The sequence below is a fragment of the Muscardinus avellanarius genome (genome assembly GCF_963383645.1).
Source record: "Muscardinus avellanarius genome assembly, chromosome: 7".
Classification (NCBI taxonomy): domain Eukaryota; kingdom Metazoa; phylum Chordata; class Mammalia; order Rodentia; family Gliridae; genus Muscardinus; species Muscardinus avellanarius.
In genome coordinates this window covers 115933057-115955591 of record NC_137793.1, presented here as the reverse complement: position 1 = coordinate 115955591, position 22535 = coordinate 115933057, and the positions used below count along the sequence as shown (strand labels likewise).

At 47.4% G+C, this 22535-nt stretch overlaps 1 protein-coding gene across 1 annotated transcript in view; it reads left to right on the top strand.

Moving 5' to 3' along the window:
• DCAF6 (DDB1 and CUL4 associated factor 6) overlaps positions 1-15464 on the top strand; it is a gene marked incomplete at both ends in the record, with an annotated part of 111209 nt that extends 95745 nt beyond the window's left edge. Inside the window, 5 exons of the mRNA XM_080699288.1 lie at positions 2883-3021; positions 5678-5834; positions 6417-6505; positions 8701-8806; positions 15400-15464. Coding sequence (XP_080555414.1) covers positions 2883-3021; positions 5678-5834; positions 6417-6505; positions 8701-8806; positions 15400-15464 — 556 coding nt within the window. The remainder of the gene's footprint in view (positions 1-2882; positions 3022-5677; positions 5835-6416; positions 6506-8700; positions 8807-15399) is intronic.
• Between the last annotated feature and the right edge of the window lie 7071 nt (positions 15465-22535).

Sequence of the window (22535 nt, the reverse complement as noted above, 5' to 3'; positions counted from 1 at the left end):
GTGTGTGTGTGTGTGTGTGTGTGTGTGTGTGTGTGTGTGTGTGTGTTGGGGGTGCTGGGAATTGAACCCAGGGGGGCATTCCCCCAGCCTGATTTTTTATCGTTTATTTTGAAACAGGGTCTTACCAAGTAGCTGAGGCTGGCTGCAAACCCAGATCCTCCTCCTGTCTCAGCCTCCCAAGTACTGGGATTACAAGCGTGTGCCGCCATGCCCTGCTTTTTTATATCATTGTCTTTAAGTAAACTTTTATTGGGGTACTGTAATTATGTAAATAGAACAGCATGGAGGAGTCTTATAAACATAATGTTAGCTAAAGAAGTTAGACATAAGGAGTATATATCGTATGATTTCATTTTAGTTCACAAACAAGCAGTGTTAATTCATAGTAAGTAGGAGCCAGAAAAGTGGTTTTCTTTAAGGGAAAAGGATGCTGGGAATGAGGCCCTTAGGAGACTTCTGGACTGGCTGGTGGGCTGTTTCTCAGTGCTGGTCCTGGATAGATAGGCTTGTGCTGTTAATGGGATGTCACTGACCTGCATCTTAGGATTGTTACCCTCCTGTGTACATGCTATCCTTCAGTGGAAACCTCATAATAAATGAACCCTTTTTTTTTTTTTGGTGGTACTGGGGTTCCTGAAGCCCTTCTACCTCCGGGCTATACTCTCAGACCTATTTTATTTGGAATCAGGGTCTCTTTTTTTGGGGGGGGGTAGTACTGGGGGTGGAACCCAGAGGCTTTCTACCTCCAGGCTATACTCCCAGACCCATTTTATATTTTATTTGGAAACGGTCTCACTAAGGTGCTGAGAGCCTCACTAAGTAGCTGAGGCTGGCTTCGAACCTGCGCAATTCTCCTGTCTCAGCCTACCAAATTCAGGGATCCCGGCTTTGGAATCAGGGTCTCTTAAACCAGCGCGGCTGGCTTTGAACCTGCGCAATCCTCCTGTCTCCACCTCCCAAGTATGGGGATTACAAGCCTGCACCACCACACCTCACCTAAACCCATTCTTTTTATATGTAGCAGCACTTTTTTTTTTTTTTTTTGGGTGGTACTGGGGATGGAACCCAGAGGCTTTCTACCTCTGGGCTATACTCCCAGACCTTTTTTATATTTTATTTGGAAACAGGATCTCACTAAGTTGCCAAAAGCCTAAGTCCTTGCCACTATGCTAGGCATAAAAATCTTTTTAGTGTTACAATATAAAAAATACCTAATTTATGCCAGGTGTGGTGGCACATGCTTGTAATCCCAGTACTTGGGAGGCTGAAACAGAAGGATCATGGGTTCACGGCCAGCTTCAGCTACTTAGTGAGGTCCTCTGCAACTTAGCGAGGTCCTGTTTCAAAATAAAGAGCTTGGAGGTAAAATTCCCTGGGTTCCATCCCCAATACCACACACACACAAAAAAAATTAATTAATTAAAACCATGTATTGCTTATTTAGTTTTTTATTAGTGAGATTGAACTTTTTGGTTATATTTACAGATATGTAGTTTTTCTGTCTGATGTATAGACTTTTAAAATAGCATGTAAGCCAGGTGTGGTGGAACACACTTGTAATCCCAGCATTCGGGAGGGTGAGACAGGAGGAGCAGGGTTCACAGACAGCCTCAGCTGCTTAGTGAGGCCCTACACAACACAGTGAGACTCTGTTTCAGAGTAATAAAAAATAGGGCTGGGGTATAGATCAGAGCTAGAATGCCCCTGGGTTCCATCCCCAGTACCTCAAAAAAAAAAAAAAAAAAAAACAATAGCATGGTATTTTTGGTATATTAGTTCCAGTACTTGGGAATCTGAGACAGGAAGGATTGCAGATCAACACCAGCCTCAGCAACTTAGTGGTACTCTCAGCAACCTGGCAAGGCCCTGCTTCAAAACAAACCAGAAGCGCTAGAGTTGTCGATCCCCAGACAAATGCCCTGGGCTTGGTCCCCAGAACCACACACGCACGTGCACACACACACACACACACACACACACACACACACACAACGCGCACACACACATGTATTTTTGTATCTATATTTTTAAGTGACAAATTCAAATTACAAAACTACAAAGTAAGCCATGTGGAGTCCATATAGAAAATAGGAAATATTTTTCAAAGAGTAATTTTTCCAAATAGAAAAAAGTGCTATTTTAAGGTCTTTTTTTTATTCCTTCTAGATTGATATTTATTCTTTTTTTATAAGTCTGCTTTGGAACATCTTCAAACAATTTCTAAATGAAAGTCTCTAAACATTACTTTATTCACTGCTATTTTCTTAATGTGAAAAGGATAAAGAACACTGAATAGAATTTGGGTTTTTTGTTTGTTTTTTGTTTTGTTTTCAGTATTGGGGAGCCCTATTTTTTTTTTTTTGTGGGTTTGGGGATGGAACCAGGGGCATTTGACCTCCAAGCTACACCCCCTGCCCTATTTTTTTATTCTTTATTTTGAAACAGGGCCTCACTAAGTTGCAGAGGGCTCTACTAAGTATCTGAGACTGTCCGTGAACCGAGATCCTCCGGTCTCAGCCTCCCAAATGCTGGGATTACAAGTGTGTGCCATCATGCCTGCCTTGTTTAATTTGTAGTAAAAGTGCACATGTATTTTGTCTGTATTATGATTTTATAAAATAGCACTTTAAAAACCAGTGTGTTGCATGCTATTTACTTTTTCAACCAGTACCAAGTTTCCAGTGGTTTCTTAACTAAAATATTTTGTTACAGTAACTCAACTAGTCTGATACAGTCTCACTGTTGTGTCTTCCTCTTTATGCTTTCCTTTGGGGGTGCATTACTGAAATAGTTTATTTAAGTATGTGTTAGCCTTGCTGTACTTGAAGTTCTTCATTGTCATTCTGAAGTGGCTGTAAATTTTTCTAATATGTTACACATAGACGCTCTGCCGTGGCCCGCATTCAAGAGTTCTTCAGGCGAAGAAAAGAAAGGAAGGAAATGGAAGAATTGGATACTTTGAACATTAGAAGGCCACTGGTAAAGATGGTTTATAAGGGCCATCGCAACTCCAGGACAATGGTACTGAACACTCATGGCATTCTCTATCAAAATTGCAGTTTCGTAATATAAATCTTTTTCATAATGATTATCTTCCTATATCGCCAGTGTGATTTCAATATAACATTGAATATTCACAGTTACCTCTTTTTTAAACATGGTTATTTTAGTCATAATGAATTATAAAAACCATTTTATAAGAAAACTTTACTGAACAAATATATAGACTTTTTAAAGATTTTACCTTATATAAGTAAACATTACTCTTTTTAAAATGTTTTTCCTCTTCCTATTTGCTGTCTGCCTGAAAAGTTATTAGTAGGTTTTAGGTGGTTTTTTTTTTTGTTTTGTTTTGTTTTGTTTAGCTCATACTACCACCTTTGTTAGTTTTTGAAAGAAGTTTGAATGTATAAAATCCAGGTTAATTACAAAATATAGTCAAGGCTTTTTTTTTTTTTTATGGTGGTACTGGGGTTCCTGGAAACCCTTCCACCTCCAGGCTACACTCCCAGACCTATTATGTATATATTTTTTTATTTGGAAACAGGGTCTCTTAAGCAGCACGGCTGGCTTTGAACCTGCACGATCCTCTTGTCTCCACCTCCCAAGCACAGGGATTACAAGTGTGTGCCACCACGCCTGGCTAAGGCTATTTTAATTATAGCAACACTTGTAAGATTAACAAGTAAAGATTTGTTTTAGTCACTTTCTCTCAACTTTAATTTTCTCATCTATGAAATAAGATAGGCCAGCCAGATGATTTCTAAGATCTGTTTTAGATTTTTTTTTTTTTTTTTTTTTTTTGGTGGTACTGGAGGTGGAATCCAGAGGCTATCTACCTCCGGACTATACTCCCAGACCTTTTTTATATTTTATTTGGAAACAGGGTCTCACTAAGTTGCTGAGAGCCTCACTAAGTAGCTGAGGCTGGCTTCGAACCTGTGCAATCCTCCTGTCTCAGCCTCCCAAACACAGGGATTACAAGCGTGCGCCACCACGCCCGACTGATCTGATCTAGATTTTAAAAATCTAAAATTCTAACCAGGCATAGTGTTGTGCGCTTGTAATCCCAGAATTCGGGAGGCTGAGACCGGAGGATCGTGGTTCACGGACAGCCTCAGCTACTTAGTGAGGCTCTCAGCAACTTAGTGAGATCTTGTTTCCAAATAAAGTATAATATAGGTCTGGAAGTATAGCCCGGAGGTAAAAAAGCCCCTGGGTTCCATCCCCAATAACACACACACACACACACACACACACACACACACACACACACACACACACACACACACGGCAGAGGGTATAGCTTGAATGCCCCTGGGTTTCATCCCCAGAACCGCAAATAAAATAAATTAATAAATTCTACATAGCCAGTACAATGTTATTTAGTAATTGAATCTTTGAATGAGTTACAGCTGTAACTCTGAATCATTCATAATTAGAAAGTGTTGTTCTTATATATTCATTGTGTTATCACAAGGAATTTTTAACCTGCTTTCTTTGATGTCTAAGTAAAAAATTGATTTTGAGGTAGGGGAAATAATTAGTTGTTTCTATGGATATTATTGGTAATAACAGTTTAGTCATCTTTAAAAGGATACTCATTATTAATAGAAATAACCAACTTATATTTTATTCGTTCTCTTGGTTAAAATTTTAGATGAAAATAATTAGGGGAAGAAATAAAAAAATAAACAATATAGCAGTAGCTCCAGTTTAGTGCAGAGCCGGTGCTCCTCTTCTATGTAAGCACCAAAATGGCAAAGTAGGAGCTAGTGCCAGATGGCGTTTTAGGTCCTGATCTGAGATGCGGAGTCATTTTGATGGTCTGTTCACTTGTGCTCATTAGAAAAGCGGAAGTTTTCCAGTATATCATAGCCCTTGGCTCCTTGTTTCATTGAAATAAATGTTTATACCTTTCTAAAATCTCAGTTGTGTGAACTTTTAGCAGCTAATGAATAAAACTAATACTTTGTTCTTTTAGACAAAGTACAATTGAATTGTTTTATTGTCTTGCAAGGCTAAAATTTTGGCAAGTTCAGCAACATATTAAGTTCCTATTACACTGTTCAAACCATTCCTTTAGCAGTTACTAAGCGCCTGCTTCTGCCAGACACTGATTCAAGTTCTGTACATAGAATATCAAACAAAGCAACATCTTTATTCTCACAGAGGCGTGTGTGTGTGTGTGTGTGTGTGTGTGTGTGTGTGTGTGTGTGTGTGTGTGTTACTAGGGATTGAACCCCTTAACTCCACACCCAGGTCTATTTTGTTGTTTTTTTGAAACAGAGTCTCACTACATCTCTGTTATGATTTTACAGATACTAGAAGAAAAGCCAATAGCACACTCCTCTCTGTACTTAGGAAACTGAGACAGGATAATTGCAAGTTTGAGACCAGCCTCAGAAACAGACTCTCAGACTAGCAAGATCCTGTATCCAAACAAAAATATAAAAAGATCTAGGGATATAGTTTAGAGGTAGAATACCCCTGGGTTCAGTCCCCAATAACACACATACCACAATAAATAAATAAATTAAAGATACTAGAAGACAAAGTAATTCTTTGGACTTTTTTTTTTCTAAGCCAATTTTTTAATGTAAGCATAGAAGAATTCTTTGCTTTAATAGCTTTTTTGATTTGAATTGTTTATTGTAATTTGCTCTTTTTAACTCAGATCAAAGAAGCCAATTTCTGGGGTGCTAACTTTGTGATGAGTGGTTCTGACTGTGGCCATATCTTCATCTGGGATCGGCACACTGCGGAGCATCTGATGCTTCTGGAAGCCGATAACCATGTGGTGAACTGCCTGCAGCCTCACCCCTTCGACCCAAGTAAGACGGCCCAGGGACCAGGGCCAGTTAGCTACAGCCTCTTTCTAGTTAACATTACAAGAGGAACGCAGATTTTCGTAGTGAGCACCAATAGAGCCCATTATACTGTACTTTGGTTTTAAACAGAAAATCTGCTTTTGGCAGAAAGTCTAAGGAAATCATTTAGAAAGTTAATTCTACTATTACTTCTAGGTTTTGTCAACTCTAAGAGGTTGAAATGATTGAACATCTCATCAGTTATCCAAAATAAACCTTCAAATCTCTGTAATTTTCACACATCTGAATTAGTTTGCCAGAACAAAAGGGCACTGGCATGCTCCTGTGTTTGAAACTTCCTCGAATTTCACAAGAGAACAGTGAATACGACCGAGGTGTAAGGGCGTCAGTGAGATCTTGAAGTTAAAGTCCAGTCTTCCTTTTTGGAAGTCTTGAAAATGATGTTTTCAATGAAGAGTTAAATGTATTGGTGTAATTTCTATTCAAGCTGAAGTCTGTATATCTACATCTATGCTTAATAAGTGCATGTCCTGAATTGGTGGCATGTTTCTAAGCTTTGTATTAACATGCAAATTTTATTTCTAGTTCTAGCTTCATCTGGCATAGATTATGACATAAAGATCTGGTCGCCACTAGAAGAGTCAAGGATTTTTAACCGAAAACTTGCTGATGAAGTAAGATTTTTATTATACTATAAAGGACCATATTTCCAATTTGTTCCTATCATGCTGCCTCAAGAAAAAGCAGTTTATTATTAGTTGGCAACAAAATAGGTTAATGCAATTAACAACGTTAGACCTTAAGAAAAAAGAAAAATTAAGATTAAAAACTGCCTAAAATGCTAGAGAAGTGAATCAAAATAGTATTTTACTGTCAGGCGTAATGTCACACACCTGCGATCTGAATACTTGGAGGCTGAGACTGGAGGATCTCAGCGAGACCTCAGCAGCCAGTGACACCCTATTTCCAAATGAAAAATAAAATAAGGCTTGGGGTGTAACTCAGAGGTAGAATGTCCCTGATTGCAATCTTCAGCAACACACACACACACACACACACACACACACACACAACCACACATACACAGTATCTTGCTAATTTTAATGTTTATCATTATTAATACCAGATTAGGTGGTATTGTAGTTTAAGAAAAATAGGTTTGACTAGTGTGCTTACTATTAAAAGATTTTCTTAGAGCTGGGCGTGGTGACGCACGCTTGTCATCCCCACACTTGGGAGGCTGAGACAGGAGGATCGCACAGGTTCAAAGCCAGCCTCAGCTACTTAGTGAGGCTTTCAGCAACTTAGTGAGACCCTGTTTCCAAATAAAATATAAAAAAGGTCTGAGATTATAGCCCAGAGGAAGAAAGCCTCTGGGTTCCACCCCCAGTACCACCAAAAATATATATTTTTTTTTCTTAGCTTCTGTTGAAAAGTGGGAGTTGGCAAACTGAGTGGGATGGAACTCTAGGTCCCATGTAGATGGGGAGAGAAGGTGGCAACAGGAAGACTCAACTCTGGCCTTTCCTCCCTGATGCCAACAGGGCTTGTATTTGTGGGTTTCCTTATATGATTTCTTGTGGAAATGAGGGTCCCATTAAAAATGTAACCTGGGAAACCACAGCTGTACCACGGTTCACATTTCACAGCACAGTTTCCACCTGTGTTTTTCTTCATTAAATAGAGATTTATAAAACACTGGATTTGGTAAAGCTGAAGCTTGTCTTCTATTGGAAAGATATACGTACCTAGAATATCACGTATGGGCAATGTTTGGAAATCCTGGCACAGGAAGCTGCTGCTGTGCTCTGGCATGGGCGAGTTTCAGAGAAGAAGGAGGATTGGGCTGGAGGTCAGAAGTGATGGTTCACCAGGCAGAGACGGGGAGCAAAGGCGTTAGGCCTGCGGGTGCTGAGTTATCCTCAGGCAGGAGTGCTGTGTGCCTGGAGCCGAACAGCACGTGTGCAAAAGCAGCTGGGTCAGCGGAGAAGGTAGCTGGGGCACACTGTCACGCCGCCCCTTCTCCCTACTCTCCTTCCTTCGTCAGCATCCCCTTTGCTGCGTGTTCAGGAATGTTCCTTCAGTACTGTTTTAGTTAAGACTCAGTTCATTGCCAAATCTTGCCCAAACGTTTGGTTTTCAAGATTCCTTCGGTGCCCTTGAAGTACTGTCTTCTCAAGGGATGTCAGCTCTGTGGGGATAATGATTTAGCACTCTTTGAGTTACTAAAAGTATCATTCTGCCATAGCAGAAATAAGAAGCCCAAACAAATAAACTGTTCTGGAAACAAACCACTGCAAGTAAAAGCTGAGCTGAGTTCTTAGCTTGTTGAGGAGCCTCAAGTTTTGATCTCTGTCTTTCTGCCCATTGAAAGAGTTCATCGTTTTCTTATCTCCCTTTAAACTCAAGTTAAAGTAATTATTTGGCTAGGTGTGGTGGTGCGCCCCTGTAATCCTAGTACTTGGGAGGCTGAGACAGGAGGACAGGTTGGAAGCCAGCCTCAACCATGTAGCAAGACTGTGTCACAATAAAAACTAAAAAAAGGCTGGAGGTGTAGTCCAGAGGTAAAATGCCCAGAGTTTAGTCCCCAGTACCAAAAAGTAAACTAGGGATGGAGTGTAGCCCAGAGGTGGAAGCCCCCGGTCCAGTATAGCCCAGTCCCTCCCAGCCACACACAGAGTGTTGTCCCTATTGTTGTTGTTGATATTCTCATTATTTGGCATTGAGTAGAAGAAAAGCAGATAGATAGACATCATGCATATAAAGAATGAAGTCATTCCTCCTAAGGACCTGATGGTTTATTTTCTTAAGTTTTAAGAAGATACAGTTTCTCTGTGTTCTTTGACATGGTTGTTTACCTTGCCTGTAGGTCATAACTCGAAATGAACTCATGCTGGAAGAGACTAGAAACACCATTACAGTTCCCGCCTCTTTCATGCTGAGGATGTTGGCGTCACTGAATCATATCCGAGCTGGTAAGAACTTTCTCTGCACTATTAAGATCATCATGATACTTGAAAGACATTAGCTATTTTAAAGGGATTTGAATTTCCTAGTATCACAATATGAAAGCAACTTAACTTTGTGTATGGGGTGGGAGGGGTCCTGGGGATTGAACCCAGGGGTGTTCACCTTCTGGGCTGCACCCCAGCCCTATTTTATTTTGTATTTTTATTTCATCCTGACTTTTTGTTAAGGTAATTTCTTTCCCTCCCTCCCTTCCTCTTTTCCTCCCTTCCTTTCTTTCCAGCACTGGGGCTTGAACCCAAGTGTAGTCTACCTCTAAGCTACGTTCCCAGCCCTATTTGTATTCTTAATTTTGAAACAGGGTCTCAGTATGTTGCAGAGGGCCTTACAAAGTAGCTGTGGCTCGCTGGGAACCTGTGATCCTCCTGTACTAAGTACTTAGCCCCCTAAGTACTAAGATTACAATTGTGTGCCACCACACCCGTCATTTGTCAAGATAGTTTCTATATAAGGAGTTATCACATCTGTATAAGGAATGGATGAAATACCACTTTCCTCAGAGAGTAGGGAGTGGAGAGACGAGTATTCCAGGCAAAGAACACATCACATAGCATTTTTCTGAGCAATAGAGAAGAGAACATATAGAAAATTTGAGAAACTGAAAAGCCGGGCGCGGTGCCGCACACTTGTAATCCCCGTGCTTGGGAGGCGGAGACAGGAGGATAGTACAGGTTCGGAGCCAGTCTCGGCTACTTAGTGAGGCTCTCAGCAACTTAGTGAGACCCTGTTTCCAAATAAAATATAAAATATAGCCCGGAGATAGAAATCCCCTGGGTTCCACCCCCAGTACCACCAAAGGAAAGAAAAAAACCTGAAAGAAATCCTATATGTTTATGATTTAAAGACTCAGAGAGCCAGGTGTGATGGCAAATGTTAATAATCCCAAAATTTGGGAGGCTGAGACAGAAGGATTGCAGTTTCGAGGCCAGCCTCAGCATTTTTTTATTTATTATTATTATTATTTATTTTATTTTTATTTTTTTGTGGTACTGGGGTTCCTAGAAACCCTTCTACCTCCGGGCTACACTCCCAGACCTATTTTATATTTTTATTTGGAAACAGAATCTCTTAAGCCAGCATGGCTGGCTTCGAATCTGCACGATCCTCCTGTCTTTGCCTCCCAAACGCGGGGATTACAAGCGCGCTCCACTACGCCCGGCGAAACCCCTTTTTTAAATAAAAAGATGTAAAAAGTGCTGTGTGTATAGCTCAGAGGTGGAATACCCTTAGGTTCAGTGCTCAGTAAAAAGAGAGAGAGAGAGTTAAAGAGAAAATAATCTTTAAATTGTAAATATTGACTGTTACTGGGGAAAAGGGACAATTACAAATGGGCAAAACAAAAAGTAAGAACATTGCTTTACAGTGCGCCTTTGGGTTCCCGTGTTGTTATTCTCTGTAACATCTTTTGATCCGTTTTCTTTATAATAACAAGTAATCCTTACTTTCATCCGTTTGGACTTCAGAATTGAGAAGGTAATGTTCTAGAGATAAGGAGGACCTTTGTTGGTTATCACTCCTAAATCTGCTTGCTCTTACAGTTGCCATGATGGTTGACTCTTGAAAAAGTCTCTTCTATTTCTCTTTGCCAGTAATTAAATAAGATACCAAGAGCTTATATTTTTGGTGTGTGTGTGTGTGTGTGTGTGTGTGTGTGTGTGTGTGTGTGTGTGTGTGTGTTTTACTAGGGACTGAACTCAGGCATTCGACCTCTGAGCTACACCTCCAACCCAATTTTATTTTATGTTTCAAAACAAGATCTCACTAAGTTGTTGAGTCTCACTACATTGCTGAGGCTGCCTTTGATCCTGTGAGCCTCCTGTCTCAGCCTCCCAAGCACTGGGATCACAGGTGTGTGCCACCATGCCAAGCATTTCTGCTGGTTTTATCCTTAAGATATCTCGTTATTTGATGGGTCATTAATTCCTTTCCTCTCTTCCTCTTCCCAACTACAATAATGTAGGGATATTCGGGAGAGTTAAGAGTAGATTTTGGCCAGATAAGCACACCCTAGCCACCCATACCTCAACCCACCTGTTACTCAGAGTGCGTCCCAGGAGGTCGGAGGAATAGATGTGAGACGGCGCTTTCCTCCAAGAGCTGCAGGTGTGTGCATGTTTTGTGGCACTAGGAATTGAGTCCAGGGCATTCTACATTTGAGCTATACTCCCAGTCCTATTTTATTTTTTTAATTTTGAATCAGGGTCTCATAAGTTGCTGAGACTGGCATTAAACCCATGATCCTCCTGTTTCAGCCTTCCAAGAATTGGGATTACAGGCATGCACCAATATGCCTGGTTTAGGGCTGGGATTTTTTTTTTAATTAATTTATTTTTTAAATTGGTGCATTGTCATATATCAATCACATTGGAGTACAAGACTTGAGAGGATATACAAGCACACATCATCCAATTAGCCTTCCTCCAGCCCCCATCCCATTCCCTCCCCCTCCCTCCATCCCATGCTTCTTTGGTGATTTACTTTGATACATTTGTTTATGTACCTCCTGCGTTTTAAAGAGGCTCCGTCCTCCAGTATTACATACCCTCTGATTGGTCACATTAGTTGCTTCACTATAGGGCCCTTTCTATAGCTCAACCTCTTCCTGTTGCCCTTTTCCTCCTAGTTATTGCTGATTAAGAGAAGCGTCTGATTTATATTTTCTGCGATATTTCTCTGTGCATGCTGCGTTGCAAGTACCGATCCCACTCTTGATGGTCCCAGTAGTGGCCTGGCTACTCAGTGGACTGATCCAGACCTCGCTGGCGCAAGCAGCGGCCTTGCCTCATGAGAGGCCCCAGTTCTGGTCTCGCTGGCCCCTGCACCGGTCTAACCCCTAAGCTGGCTTTGGTCCCGGCCTTGGAGGCCGCAGGAGTGAACTTGCCTCACGCCAGGCTCCGATGCTGGCCATTGGCCCCTGCACCGGCCTAACCCCTTGGCAGGATTCCAATCCCGGCCTCGGAGGCCCCAGCACCGGCCTAGCCTCAAAGCAGGCTCCAATGCCGGCCTCGTTGGCCCCAGCACCGGCCTAACCCCTCGGCAGGTTCCGTTCCTGGCCTAGGAGGCCCCAGCACTGGCCATGTCTCACAGCAGGCTCCGATGCTGGCCTCGCCTCACGGCAGGCTCCGATGCTGGCCTCGCTGGCCCCAGCACCAGTCTAGCCCTTCGGCAGGTTGTTATCCTGGCCTCGGAGGCCCCAGTACCGGCCTTGCCTCACGGCAGGCTCCGATGCCGGCCTCGCTGGCCCCAGTACCGGCCTAACCCCTTGGCAGGCTCTTATCCCGGCCTTGGAGGTCCCAGTACCGGCCTTGCCTCACGGCAGGCTCCGATGCCGGCCTCGGAGGCCTCAGCACGGGCCTTGCCTCACGGCAGGCTCCAATGCCGGCCTCGCTGGCCCCAGCATCGGCCTCACTAGGGCTGGGATTTTTAATGACGACTTCTCTTCAGATCACTACTGGGGTTTTATAAGATTCCATTCATTTTATCTGAACAGATTTTTTTTTTTTTTTTTTTTTTTTTTTGCAGTACTGGGAATTCAGCCCAGGGACATTTTACCTCCAAGCTACACCCCTAGTCCTATTTTTTATTCTTTATTTGGAGACAGGGACTCCCTAGGTTGTGGAGGGCTTCACTAGGTAGCTGAGGCTAGCCGTGAACCCGGATCTTCCTGTCTCAGCTTCTCAAGTACTGGGATTACAGGTGTGCGCCACCACACCCAGCAACCTTCTGTATTTTGAAAAAGCAATCAAAATTATTCTCATGAATAAGTATAAGAGCCTCGTGGGTAATAATAAGACTTTAATCTAGACAACTTCTTGAGATGTAAAGGCATTTTCAACACCACAGATGTTTTGAGAAACTGGGGATGATGTAAAGGTGTGTGGACCATTCTAAATTGTTCAGAATATTTTAGAACCTAAATAAGTTCCTCCCCTGATTACCAGTTGTTTTGTTTCATGCCTCCTCATTTGGATAGAACCCAAATGTGTTAGCATGTTTATAAATATGATTTCTAAACTTCTGTTGGCTCTTGACATTTTCCTTCCTATCATGGACTTTGGCACATGGAGATTAGATGGCCATGCTCTGTGAAGCTGGGCTTGGCATCACGCCTGTGAACTTAGTACTTGGGAGGCTGAGACAGGAGTATTGTAGGGTCCAGGCCTTGTTCAGCAAAGTAGTGAGACTCAGCAACCTAGCAAGACCCTGTTTTTTTTTTTTTTTTTTTTTGGTGGTACTGGGGTTCCTGGAAGCCCTTCTACCTCCGGGCTACACTCCCAGACCTATTTTATATTTTTGAAACAGGGTCTCTTACGCCAGCGTGGCTGGCTTCGAACCTGCGCGATCCTCCTGTCTCCGCCTCCCAAGCGCGGGGATTACAAGCGTGCGCCACCACGCCTGGCGTCAAGACCCTGTTTTAAAATTAAAAAGGCTGTGTTTTAGCTCAGAGGTAGAACATCTCTGAGTTCAATCCCCAGTGTCAAAAACAAACAAAAACAAAAAGACAGCCATGCTTTTTTCTGACGGGTTTTCAGGGTCTGTCGTCATCATAGCTAGCACCCTGTCATTTTCCAACTCAGGTACAAATTCACTCCATTAGCCACCGATGTTAACTTTCCTCCAGAATATACTAATATTCATTGACCTGTGGTCTTATTTCTACTATTGCCTTCATACAGTGTGATTTTCACACAACAGCGAGAGGGGTCAATAAATGTTTTCTTGGGGGAAAAAAAAAGAAAAGCAGTTGGCAGCTGGGCATGATGGCACACACTTGTCATCGCTGTACCCTGGAGGTGACGGGAGGGTCACGGCAGCCTAGCCAGTTAGTGAGGCCTCTGCAACTTAGACCCTGTTTCAAAACAAAAACTAAAGTAGGGCTGGGGGTGTGCAACTCAGGTAGAATGCCCTTGGGCTTGATCCTCAGTACTACCGAGCTCAGAAGAACACAGTTTTCACCTTGCCTTGCGGCTCTGTGATTGCAGCTAGAGCTTTGTGCCATGCTAGGCTGCTTTGCATTTCAATACTCCAGTAGCCCTGTGAGCAGAAGACCTCACTGAGTTATTCCCGGAAGCTGGTTCCGTTCTGAGAGCTGGCTCTGTGGTGGGCAGGGGCTGGGCCTGTTGCCCAGGCGCAGAGCACTTAACCTAGCACGGTGACACCCTGGGCGTGGTCCCCAGCACAGCGGGGCGGGCCGGCTCAGCCTCACTGGCATCCTGTACTGGGCCAGGAGGACAAAAAGACAAGATGCAAGTCTTGCCATCTAGAAGCTCACAGCCCAGTCTGTGGGAAGGCGGAGGCCAGCGGCTGTTCCTGCCACTGAGAGCATCCATGAGGCTCTCAGGAGACGTTTCGGAGTGTGCAGGAAAAAGGTCTTGGTTCTGCAGACAGTGTGATCGAGAAGTTGAGCGCAAAGCCTCCCAGAGGGAACAGTAGGTGTCTCTTGTTAGGAGCAGAGCCTTCACAGAAGGACGAGTGCCCACGGGAAGAAGGAGCACGTGTTGACACAGTTGGCGAGCAGCTCGCTCACTTGCCAGCATATAGGTGTGTATGAAGCTGAGCATTGATCTAGATGAATCCTCTACTGCAAGGCGGAGACTGACCACAGGGCGCTGTGGCACACACCTGTAGTCCCAGTCCAGTCCCAGAATTTCAGGTTCAAGGACAGCCTCAGCAACTGAATTTTGAGATTCCCCAGGAACGAACGAACATACACACACACACACACACACACACAGAAAGAGAGAGAGAGAGAGAGAGAGAGAGAGAGAGAGAGAGGGAGAGAGAGAGAGAGAGAGAGAGAGAGAGAAGAGGGAAAGAAAAATTGTATCTTTGGGGAACCAGTCACGGCACACACTTGTAATCACAGTATTTGGGAGGCTGAGACAGGATCACAGGTTCGGAGCCAGCCTCGACTACTTAGTGAGGCCCTCTGCAACTTAGTGAGACCCTGTTTCAAAATAAAGAATAAAAAATAGGGCTGTGGGTATAGCTCGGAGGTAGAATGCCTCTGGGTTTAATCCCCAGTCCTGCCAAAACAAACAAGCGAAAAGAAAAAAAAAGAAATTGTATTTGTGAGTACTGTTATATTTTCAGTTTTTAGCACAATACCTATAACATAATAGATATTTAATTTTAAGAACTATGTTTACAAACAGAATTACACAGTCGTCTAGAATACAGCCCCGGACTCTCTCACAGGCAGCCTACTTTCTACTCCCCTTCAAAGCACACTTCCTTAGAAACCTAGTCTCCAAGCCAGCCACCGTGGTGCACCCCGGAACCCCAGAACTTGGGAGGCTGAGGCAGTAGGATTGCTGGTTCAAGGCCAATCTTGGCCACTTAGGAAGAGCCTGTTTCAAATTAAAATGAAAAGGTCTGGGGGTGTAGCCCAAGTGATAAAATGCCCCTGGTTCGGTCCCTGACCAAAAAGAGAAAAGACTGGCCTCTGAGGTGCTGTGTGAGAAGCATTGCGGCGGAATAAAAGGCACGGAAAGGACCCGTAATCGTACTTCTTTTTGTGACTCTCCTGTCTGTTTTCCAGACCGGCTGGAGGGAGACAGATCGGAAGGCTCTGGCCAGGAGAACGAACACGAGGATGAAGAATGAGCCGCTCTTTTTGGCAAGCACTTAGCCGTCCTGAAATTTGTATGAGACATTTATTATATTTTTTTCTTTGCAGAACTTTAGTGCAATTTTAAGGTTGTGGTGTTTGGAGTTTTCCCCTCTTGGGGATACCGTAACATTGGTTTGGAATGAGTGTGTGCATGAATTTGGGAGCGTGTGTAAAACCAAGCTAGCAAAACGTTTGTGAAACTTCTTGCCGTGTTTGAGGAGTGCTAGCAAGTGCAGAGTGCAATATTTCCCCACCTCCAGATGCGGGGGCCTGGATCCGTGCCGAAGAGAAACCCACTGTCGTGAAAGTGTTGGTGCAAATAAATGTCCACACCTGCCACTCGCGTGTCTGTCACTTTGTAACCAAGGTGGTTGTGTGGAGAAACCCTGCGATGGACTTTCCAGTTAGTACCCTCCTACTTCGGCCCACATTTGCCAGTCTTTTCCGTAACAAAAGAGGATTCTCTGTCCTTCTGTAGATCTAATAGCTTTCCATTTTGACTTCTGTGTAATAGAATCACAGTGAAGGTATTTTTCATTTCTTTTCCAAAGTTCTCTCTCTTGGCCTCACACCCCGCCTGCCGTGGTCAGAGCGCCCGCCACGCCTTCTCGCCTGAACGTCAGGGCTGGCTCACAGTAGCACAGCTGCTTGGGGGCCTGGCTGCTGCCCCGACCTCCAGGTTTCCCGCTGCTCGCCTCATCCCTGGCCTTCCTGACCAGAGGCCCCTCACCCGGCAGGCCTGGGCCCCGTGTGCAGCTGAGCCCACAGGCCACGGCCTGTCAGCTCCTGCAGGCGCATGCGTGCCCCCCGGTCTCAGTCTGCGTTCCGTTGCTGTCTCCCCAGCCTAATTGTACGCTCACATTTCTCCAGCCCATTTACAAAGTAAGGAAAAATCTTCTCTCAGTGTCAGATTATTCTCTTTTTTTCCTTTTCTCTTTTTCAGAGTCAGAGGTTATTTAGGACAGTGAGATTCCGTGTTTGAGGGATAGCACAGGCCATCTCTTGAAGGAGATGGTGGCCTGGGGAGCGCAGCGCCGTCACGGGCTGGTGTGCAGCGGGCAGCCGGAGCACGACTGGCCGAGGCTCTCTCTTCCTCTTGTCCTCTCACCTAGCGCTCGGCGTCCACTCTGGCTGTCCAGAGCCCAGGCCTTTCAGAATCCAGGCCTGCCAGGTGGGAGGCAATTATTTTGCATCTCCCTGAAGGCAAAAACATGGAGCCCGGCAGAGTGGCGTGTCCAGTGCTAGTGGTCCAAAAGGGCGGTTTCCTACATACACACAGCATTGCTGTTATATACTTCTGGGGTAGCACATCGACTTTCCTTTTTAGGAGGGGAAAGTCCTCACCATCAGCCCAGCCCCTGGCCGCACTCTGCAGCTGGACGCCAGGCCCGGGGCCATGCCGCACTGGAGCCGGTGTCCATGCACGCCTGACTGTCTGCCAGGGTCTCGTGACACGGCCCTCGCGCATTGGTGGTGTTAGTGTTTTGAACAAAAGGGCATTGTTGACTCTCTTGCTTTAATGAGCAGATAGCTTAAATGTTCATATTATCCTCGGAAATGTAAATATCCTAGAGAAGAAGGGACTACTAGATCACATACTGTTAAAAGGTATAACCTGTTCCCAGTGGGGCGTTGGATGGTCTCAGAGCTGTAGGTGCAGAGAGCATTTCTCTCCTGCGTGGAGAGCCGGGACTGCATGTGCACGCGCACGCACACACACGCACGCACACACGCACGCGCGCGCACACACACGCACAGGATGCCACAGGTCGGGGACACCTGCTGCCGGCAGAAGGGGGACTCGCTTGGTGTGGAGAGGGAACAAGCTCCCAGATGGCGCTGCAGACTCCACCACACCTCTTCGCTCTCACCCTGGACAAAAGCACGCTCTGCCTGGCAGCCTGCTCAGTGGTCAAGGGGGCAAAGGGTTGAGCCGTAGCCAAATAGGTCAAGTGCCTGGCCTCTAGAAAGTGCAGAGGTCGTTTCTGACTCCCACAGGGTCATGTGCCCTGCTCATGCCATCTGATTTCTCTGGGCTTCTGTCTCCTCTCTAAAGTGGGGGTGATCATGCTGCCCCCACACCACATCCCAGCAGGGGCTGTGCTAGGACCACAGCCCACAATAGCAGGTTATTTGTTCTGATGTAATAAGCAGTAACGTGGCTATGCTGCAGAGGGAGGGACGTTGAAAAGCTCAGAGGACAAGAGGCCATTGGAGCCTCGGAGTCCAGGAGTTATTGGTGGGAAAAGCAATAGAAGAAATCAAAATGGCATTTGTCCGCTAGCACAGGATGGTGCTGGGGAGGACTGTGTCGTGGGAGGTAGGAAAGCTCTGTATCTGCTCAGTTTCCCTGCAAGCCAAAATCTGCTTAAAAAAAACAAACCTGTCAAAGAAATGAGGCCCTTGCACATAGAGAATCTGTTGGGTTTGGTGCCTTGGCGATAGGCTGGCCGGCCCAGACACAGTCAGGGAGACAGCATTCTACAGATCCGGAGTAGGGGGCGGGTGGCTGGACCCTAGGGCTCACTCACCCACTTGGAAGATGTCTTCGGTGGTGGCGGGTGGGGATCAGGTCAGGTTTGGGCCGAGGCGGTTCATCTGAGTTCCTAATGATACCATATGCCCCGCATCCTCTTTGACTTTGATAATGAGATGGAGGATATCTAACTATTCCTTGATGCGTAGATGGTAAAGCACTGGTGTTTATTAAGCCTCCTTTTAAAATGTTGGGTTAATGTGTCCTGGGCCTGGTGAGAAGTAGTCATTTAACACTACTCCATGAATTTGTCTTGGAGAACTTAAGAAAGCTGCGTGAAGAGACCTAGGTGACTGAAACGGGCAGCCTCCGCCCCGCTCAACAATCATCTGCCCCTCGTCCTCCTTGTAATCTGTAGGGTAGCCAGAGATAGGAACACGGCTGCAGAAGCGGGGGACAGGGAGAGACACCCAGAAAATCCACAGACCAGGAGCCCAAGTAGAAACACAATTTCCACATACCAAAAACATTTACTCAGGTAAATAAAACAATTCTAAATACACTTTTACTTGTTTATAAATACTGATTTACAATCCTAAACATTCATCTTCAAAAAAATCATCCCAAAACTTCAAGTTAAATAGATTTCAGGACTAGCTTGGGCTCTCGGGGGTGGCAGCGAGCCATTTCAAAGCACGCGCGGCAGTGCGGGCGCGGTCTGGGCCTCTGGGATCTGGAAGGGGCGCGCCTGCCTGTGATTTGCCTTCTTTGGTGGTGTCACAAGAAAACACGGGAGCGGCTCTGCTGCTCGCCTGTCAGTGCTGCTCGGGAGGCGGCTTTCCGAGGGAAACAACGCAGCTCTGGCCTCATGAAAACACTGACCAGAGGGCAGTGTGTTGGTGGTGCTCCCGTGGGGCTCAGGTGTGCTGGGACCCTTTCCAGCCGGTCTGTCCCCTTTCCTTGAGTGGCCCCCAGATGAGTTCCCCCAGCCCTTTGGGTGCCTTGACCCCTCCCTTGTCCTTGAGCGTCTTCAGAGCCTTCCTGGATTGTGTCCCTGAGCCTCAGGTACCAGTCCACCCTTCCTGTAGCCATGCGTGCCTGCACAAGGCTAGACAAGGCGTCCCGCCCTGCCTCTTCCCTCTGGCTTGGAAGGCCGGACGTTCTCTGAACCAAGAGCCACTTCCCCTGTGGACAGAGCTGGCCCAGAGCCTGAGCACGTCTGGGGAAGAACAGCCCTGTGGTATGAGGCGAATCAAGCCTGGATTTGGGACCTCACATCATCTTAACTTTTGTGGTATTGGATATTGAATCCAGGGCATTCTACCTCTGAGCGATACCTCCAGCCCTATTATTATTTGTAATTTTGAAACAGAAAGTTACAGAGAGCCTCACTAAGTTGGTGAGGCTGGCCGAGGACCTGCAATCCTCCCGTCTCCGTCTCCCAAGCACTAGGATGACAGGTAGCAGCCATCATACCTGGCTCATACATCATCTTTACTAGTCATTCAGAGCAACATCGAAGTATTTCATCTTTGTGCAAACAGACTATTAGCAGGAAAAAAGTGTTTTTCATGGAGACACTCCTGTGTGCCACCTGGGCTGCATCCCAGAGCTCCCTAGCCTTCCCTCCTGCTCTGTTACCTTCCCTCCCTCACCAGGGCCTCTTTCCCCAGAAAGCCTCTGTGCTCTATAGCGAGGGAGAATTCCCAGGAACTGTCAGCTCCGCCAATCTAGGATAAGTTACCTTTCACCTCCTTGCCTTCTTCTCCCTTGTTCTTGATCCCTGTAAACAGGAATAACTTGGCCCTCCCAGAGCGACCGAGAAGAAAGCCCAGCACACACCAGGCAAGGCTGGATGCTTCACAAGCATCCTTCCTTAAGCCACACCGCCGCCCTGTGAGGGAAGACGCCCTGGCCTGTGTCGCCAGATGCAGACTACAGACCACTTACAGCTGCGGAGGCAGATGCAGCACTGAGTGACCTGCCCAGGACGCGCCCTCTGCGGGCTCCCCTGCGCCGAGGCTGAGGCGAGGGGCGGCACTCGGGGCGCCGCGCGGGCCGAGCACACCAGCATCCCCTCGGCGCCCAGCAGGCACCGAGCACTTGCTTGTCTGCTGTCTTGTACGGCCACATCTTCCTCATTGCTCCTTCCAGACGGGAACAGGTGTTCAGGGTGAGCACTTTTCGTGAGTCTGCCTGGTGTCCCTGCAGTCCTCTGTCTCCAAGGCACATTGTCAGGATAGAAAATACTCACTTGGGCCATGGAAACGGACCTGGGGCTCTCAGTGCACCCAGCTCTGCCCCTTCCTCGTGTCCTGGCCAAACTACCTGGCCTACTATGGATACGGGGTCTCCTGGTGGCTCCGACCTTTGCAGAAGAGACTACACTGTAGCTCTGCAGGTGAGAACCAAAGGGCTTGGTGGCCCTCGTCCCGGCCTGCCCCAACCCTGCCGGTCACGGGCTCCACAGACACCTGCCGAGTGGGGCCACGCCCGTAAGCAGGCTGGGGGGGGGGGTGTCTCCTCCAGTTGGCAGGCGCAGGAGCCCAGCGCTTCCCAGCCATGCTGCTGCCACCTAGGGCCTGGGACCTGCGTGCCACTGTTGGTGTCTGGCCGGGAAGGGACGAGGTGCTGAGCCAGTGTCTGTTGCGGGCCTGGTGCCTTCTGGGTCGCAGGACCCCATCTGGCACCTGGAGCACGGCACTGGCTGGGCAGAAAGGGCAAGAGCGAAACCAGAAGACACGGCCAAGGCGCTTAAGCAAACCAGTGGCCACAGGACCCACTGGCCACTGCCTGCGGCCCCTCATGAAGGCCCTGGCCCTGCCCCTGCAGAGAGTTCACAGCTAAGGAGCCTGGGCTCAGTTGGGGCTCTGCAAAGGCAGGTAGCTTCCACGGCACCACTCAGGGCTTCAAGGAGCGTGGAGACCCTTGCCTCCCTCTCACAACCCACACCCTTCTCTCCCTTTAGCTGAGTCAGGTGGATTTGAATTCCTGATTGTAAAGGTCCTTTGAGGGTCCAATTCCCCTACTTCTTGGGCCTGTCTATAACTCCCTGTTGGAAACGCGCCTCCCTCTGGAGACCCATAATCACCACTTGACTTTGCTTCCTACTAGAATCCATGGCTCCCGGGTCTTCCCCACGATAGAATGCCCGGCAATCCGGGCCCGGCCCGGCCCGGAGCTGTGCCTGGCAGGCCTGCTGATGGACAAGTGAAGGCCCAGCGGAGGGGCAGCAGTGACTCCTCCGAAACGCAGTGTGTCTAGACCTGGCTAAATCCTGCTCGCTAGTTCCCTAGCGGCGTGGTCCCTTCAGACACTGGAAACATGCTGGGAAAGATAAGAGTACACGGAGAGCAAACAGGGCCATGGGCGCACCTGCCCTCCCGCAGCACCTAGCAGCCCGGCCAGCCTCGGTCCAGCCCGGCCAGTGGTGGGCCGGTGGTGGTGGGGCCGGTGGTGGCAGCAGCTCCTGGGCGGCAGGGCTGGGGCCAGGAGCCGGCTAGGAAGAGGGCCACCGAGCCCTTTGATTCTCACTTGCAGAGCTACAGTGACCTGCCCAAGGCATGCTGCAAACCGAGGGGGTCGGCCACACAGTGAGCCCCGGACAAACAGCTTCCCAGGGCATCGCTGTCTGGCAGCGGGCACGGTGAGCCTTGGCTTCTCAGGCCCTGGGCTGAAGGGCAGCAGACGCCATCCCATGGCTCCTGACCTCACTGCAACTGCTCCGAGGCCGCCCTGCACCTGCTTCTGATTCGCAGGGCGGGGATCCAGACCCACCACCTGAGGGGCTCCCCTGCCTGCACATGTCCCAGGGGTTGGTGCCATCAGGACTGCTCCAAACAGCCGAGCCGTGGGGGGGGGGTGAGTGGGGGGCGCTTCACACCCACGGCAACTACACTCGGAAATAAACAAACAAGCACTGGGCGTTGGCCGCTACTGCTTTTTGTATCTGTAACTTAGAAATGCAGAGAAGTCAAAAGAGCACGGCTGGAAATTGGAGGGGTTCTGTCAACTCCCCACCTTGCAGGTGTCCTGGAGGAGACAGGTATCCTGGAGGACAGGAAGGCAGAGAGGGCCCAGCGCCCTCCCTCTCCTGCGCTGCCTGGGTGCCCTGCGGAGCCGACGCCGGCTCTTCCCTCCTCACACCAGCATGGCAGCACCGGGTGTGTCCCCACCACATGGGGCTTTATTATCAACATCGCCAGCATTGTTGTTATTATTGGTGTTGTTATTACTATTGTTTTGAAAGTGAAACACCGGCATCTGCCCTTTCTCATTTATAGTGGTTTCTCCCTTCTCTTGAAATAGCAAAGAATTGGCCGGTGGAAAGATGGGTGGGCTGCCCTGCTGGCTCCGGAGGCGGCACCACTGAACACCAAGCCGTAACCGAGACTGACCCGTGCAGGTACAGGAAGTGCCTCTGTACGGAGGCCCTGCGTCGCCTGCGCAGAGCACGCAGAGCCCAGATGATCCCCGGGGTGGGGGAGAGCTGTGTCCTCGGGTGCGCGAGGATCCGAGGATGGGCCCCGCAGGTCCCTGGGCCCGGGTGTGGCGGCCCCATGCAGGCCGGGGTCTCCACGCCGCGCCC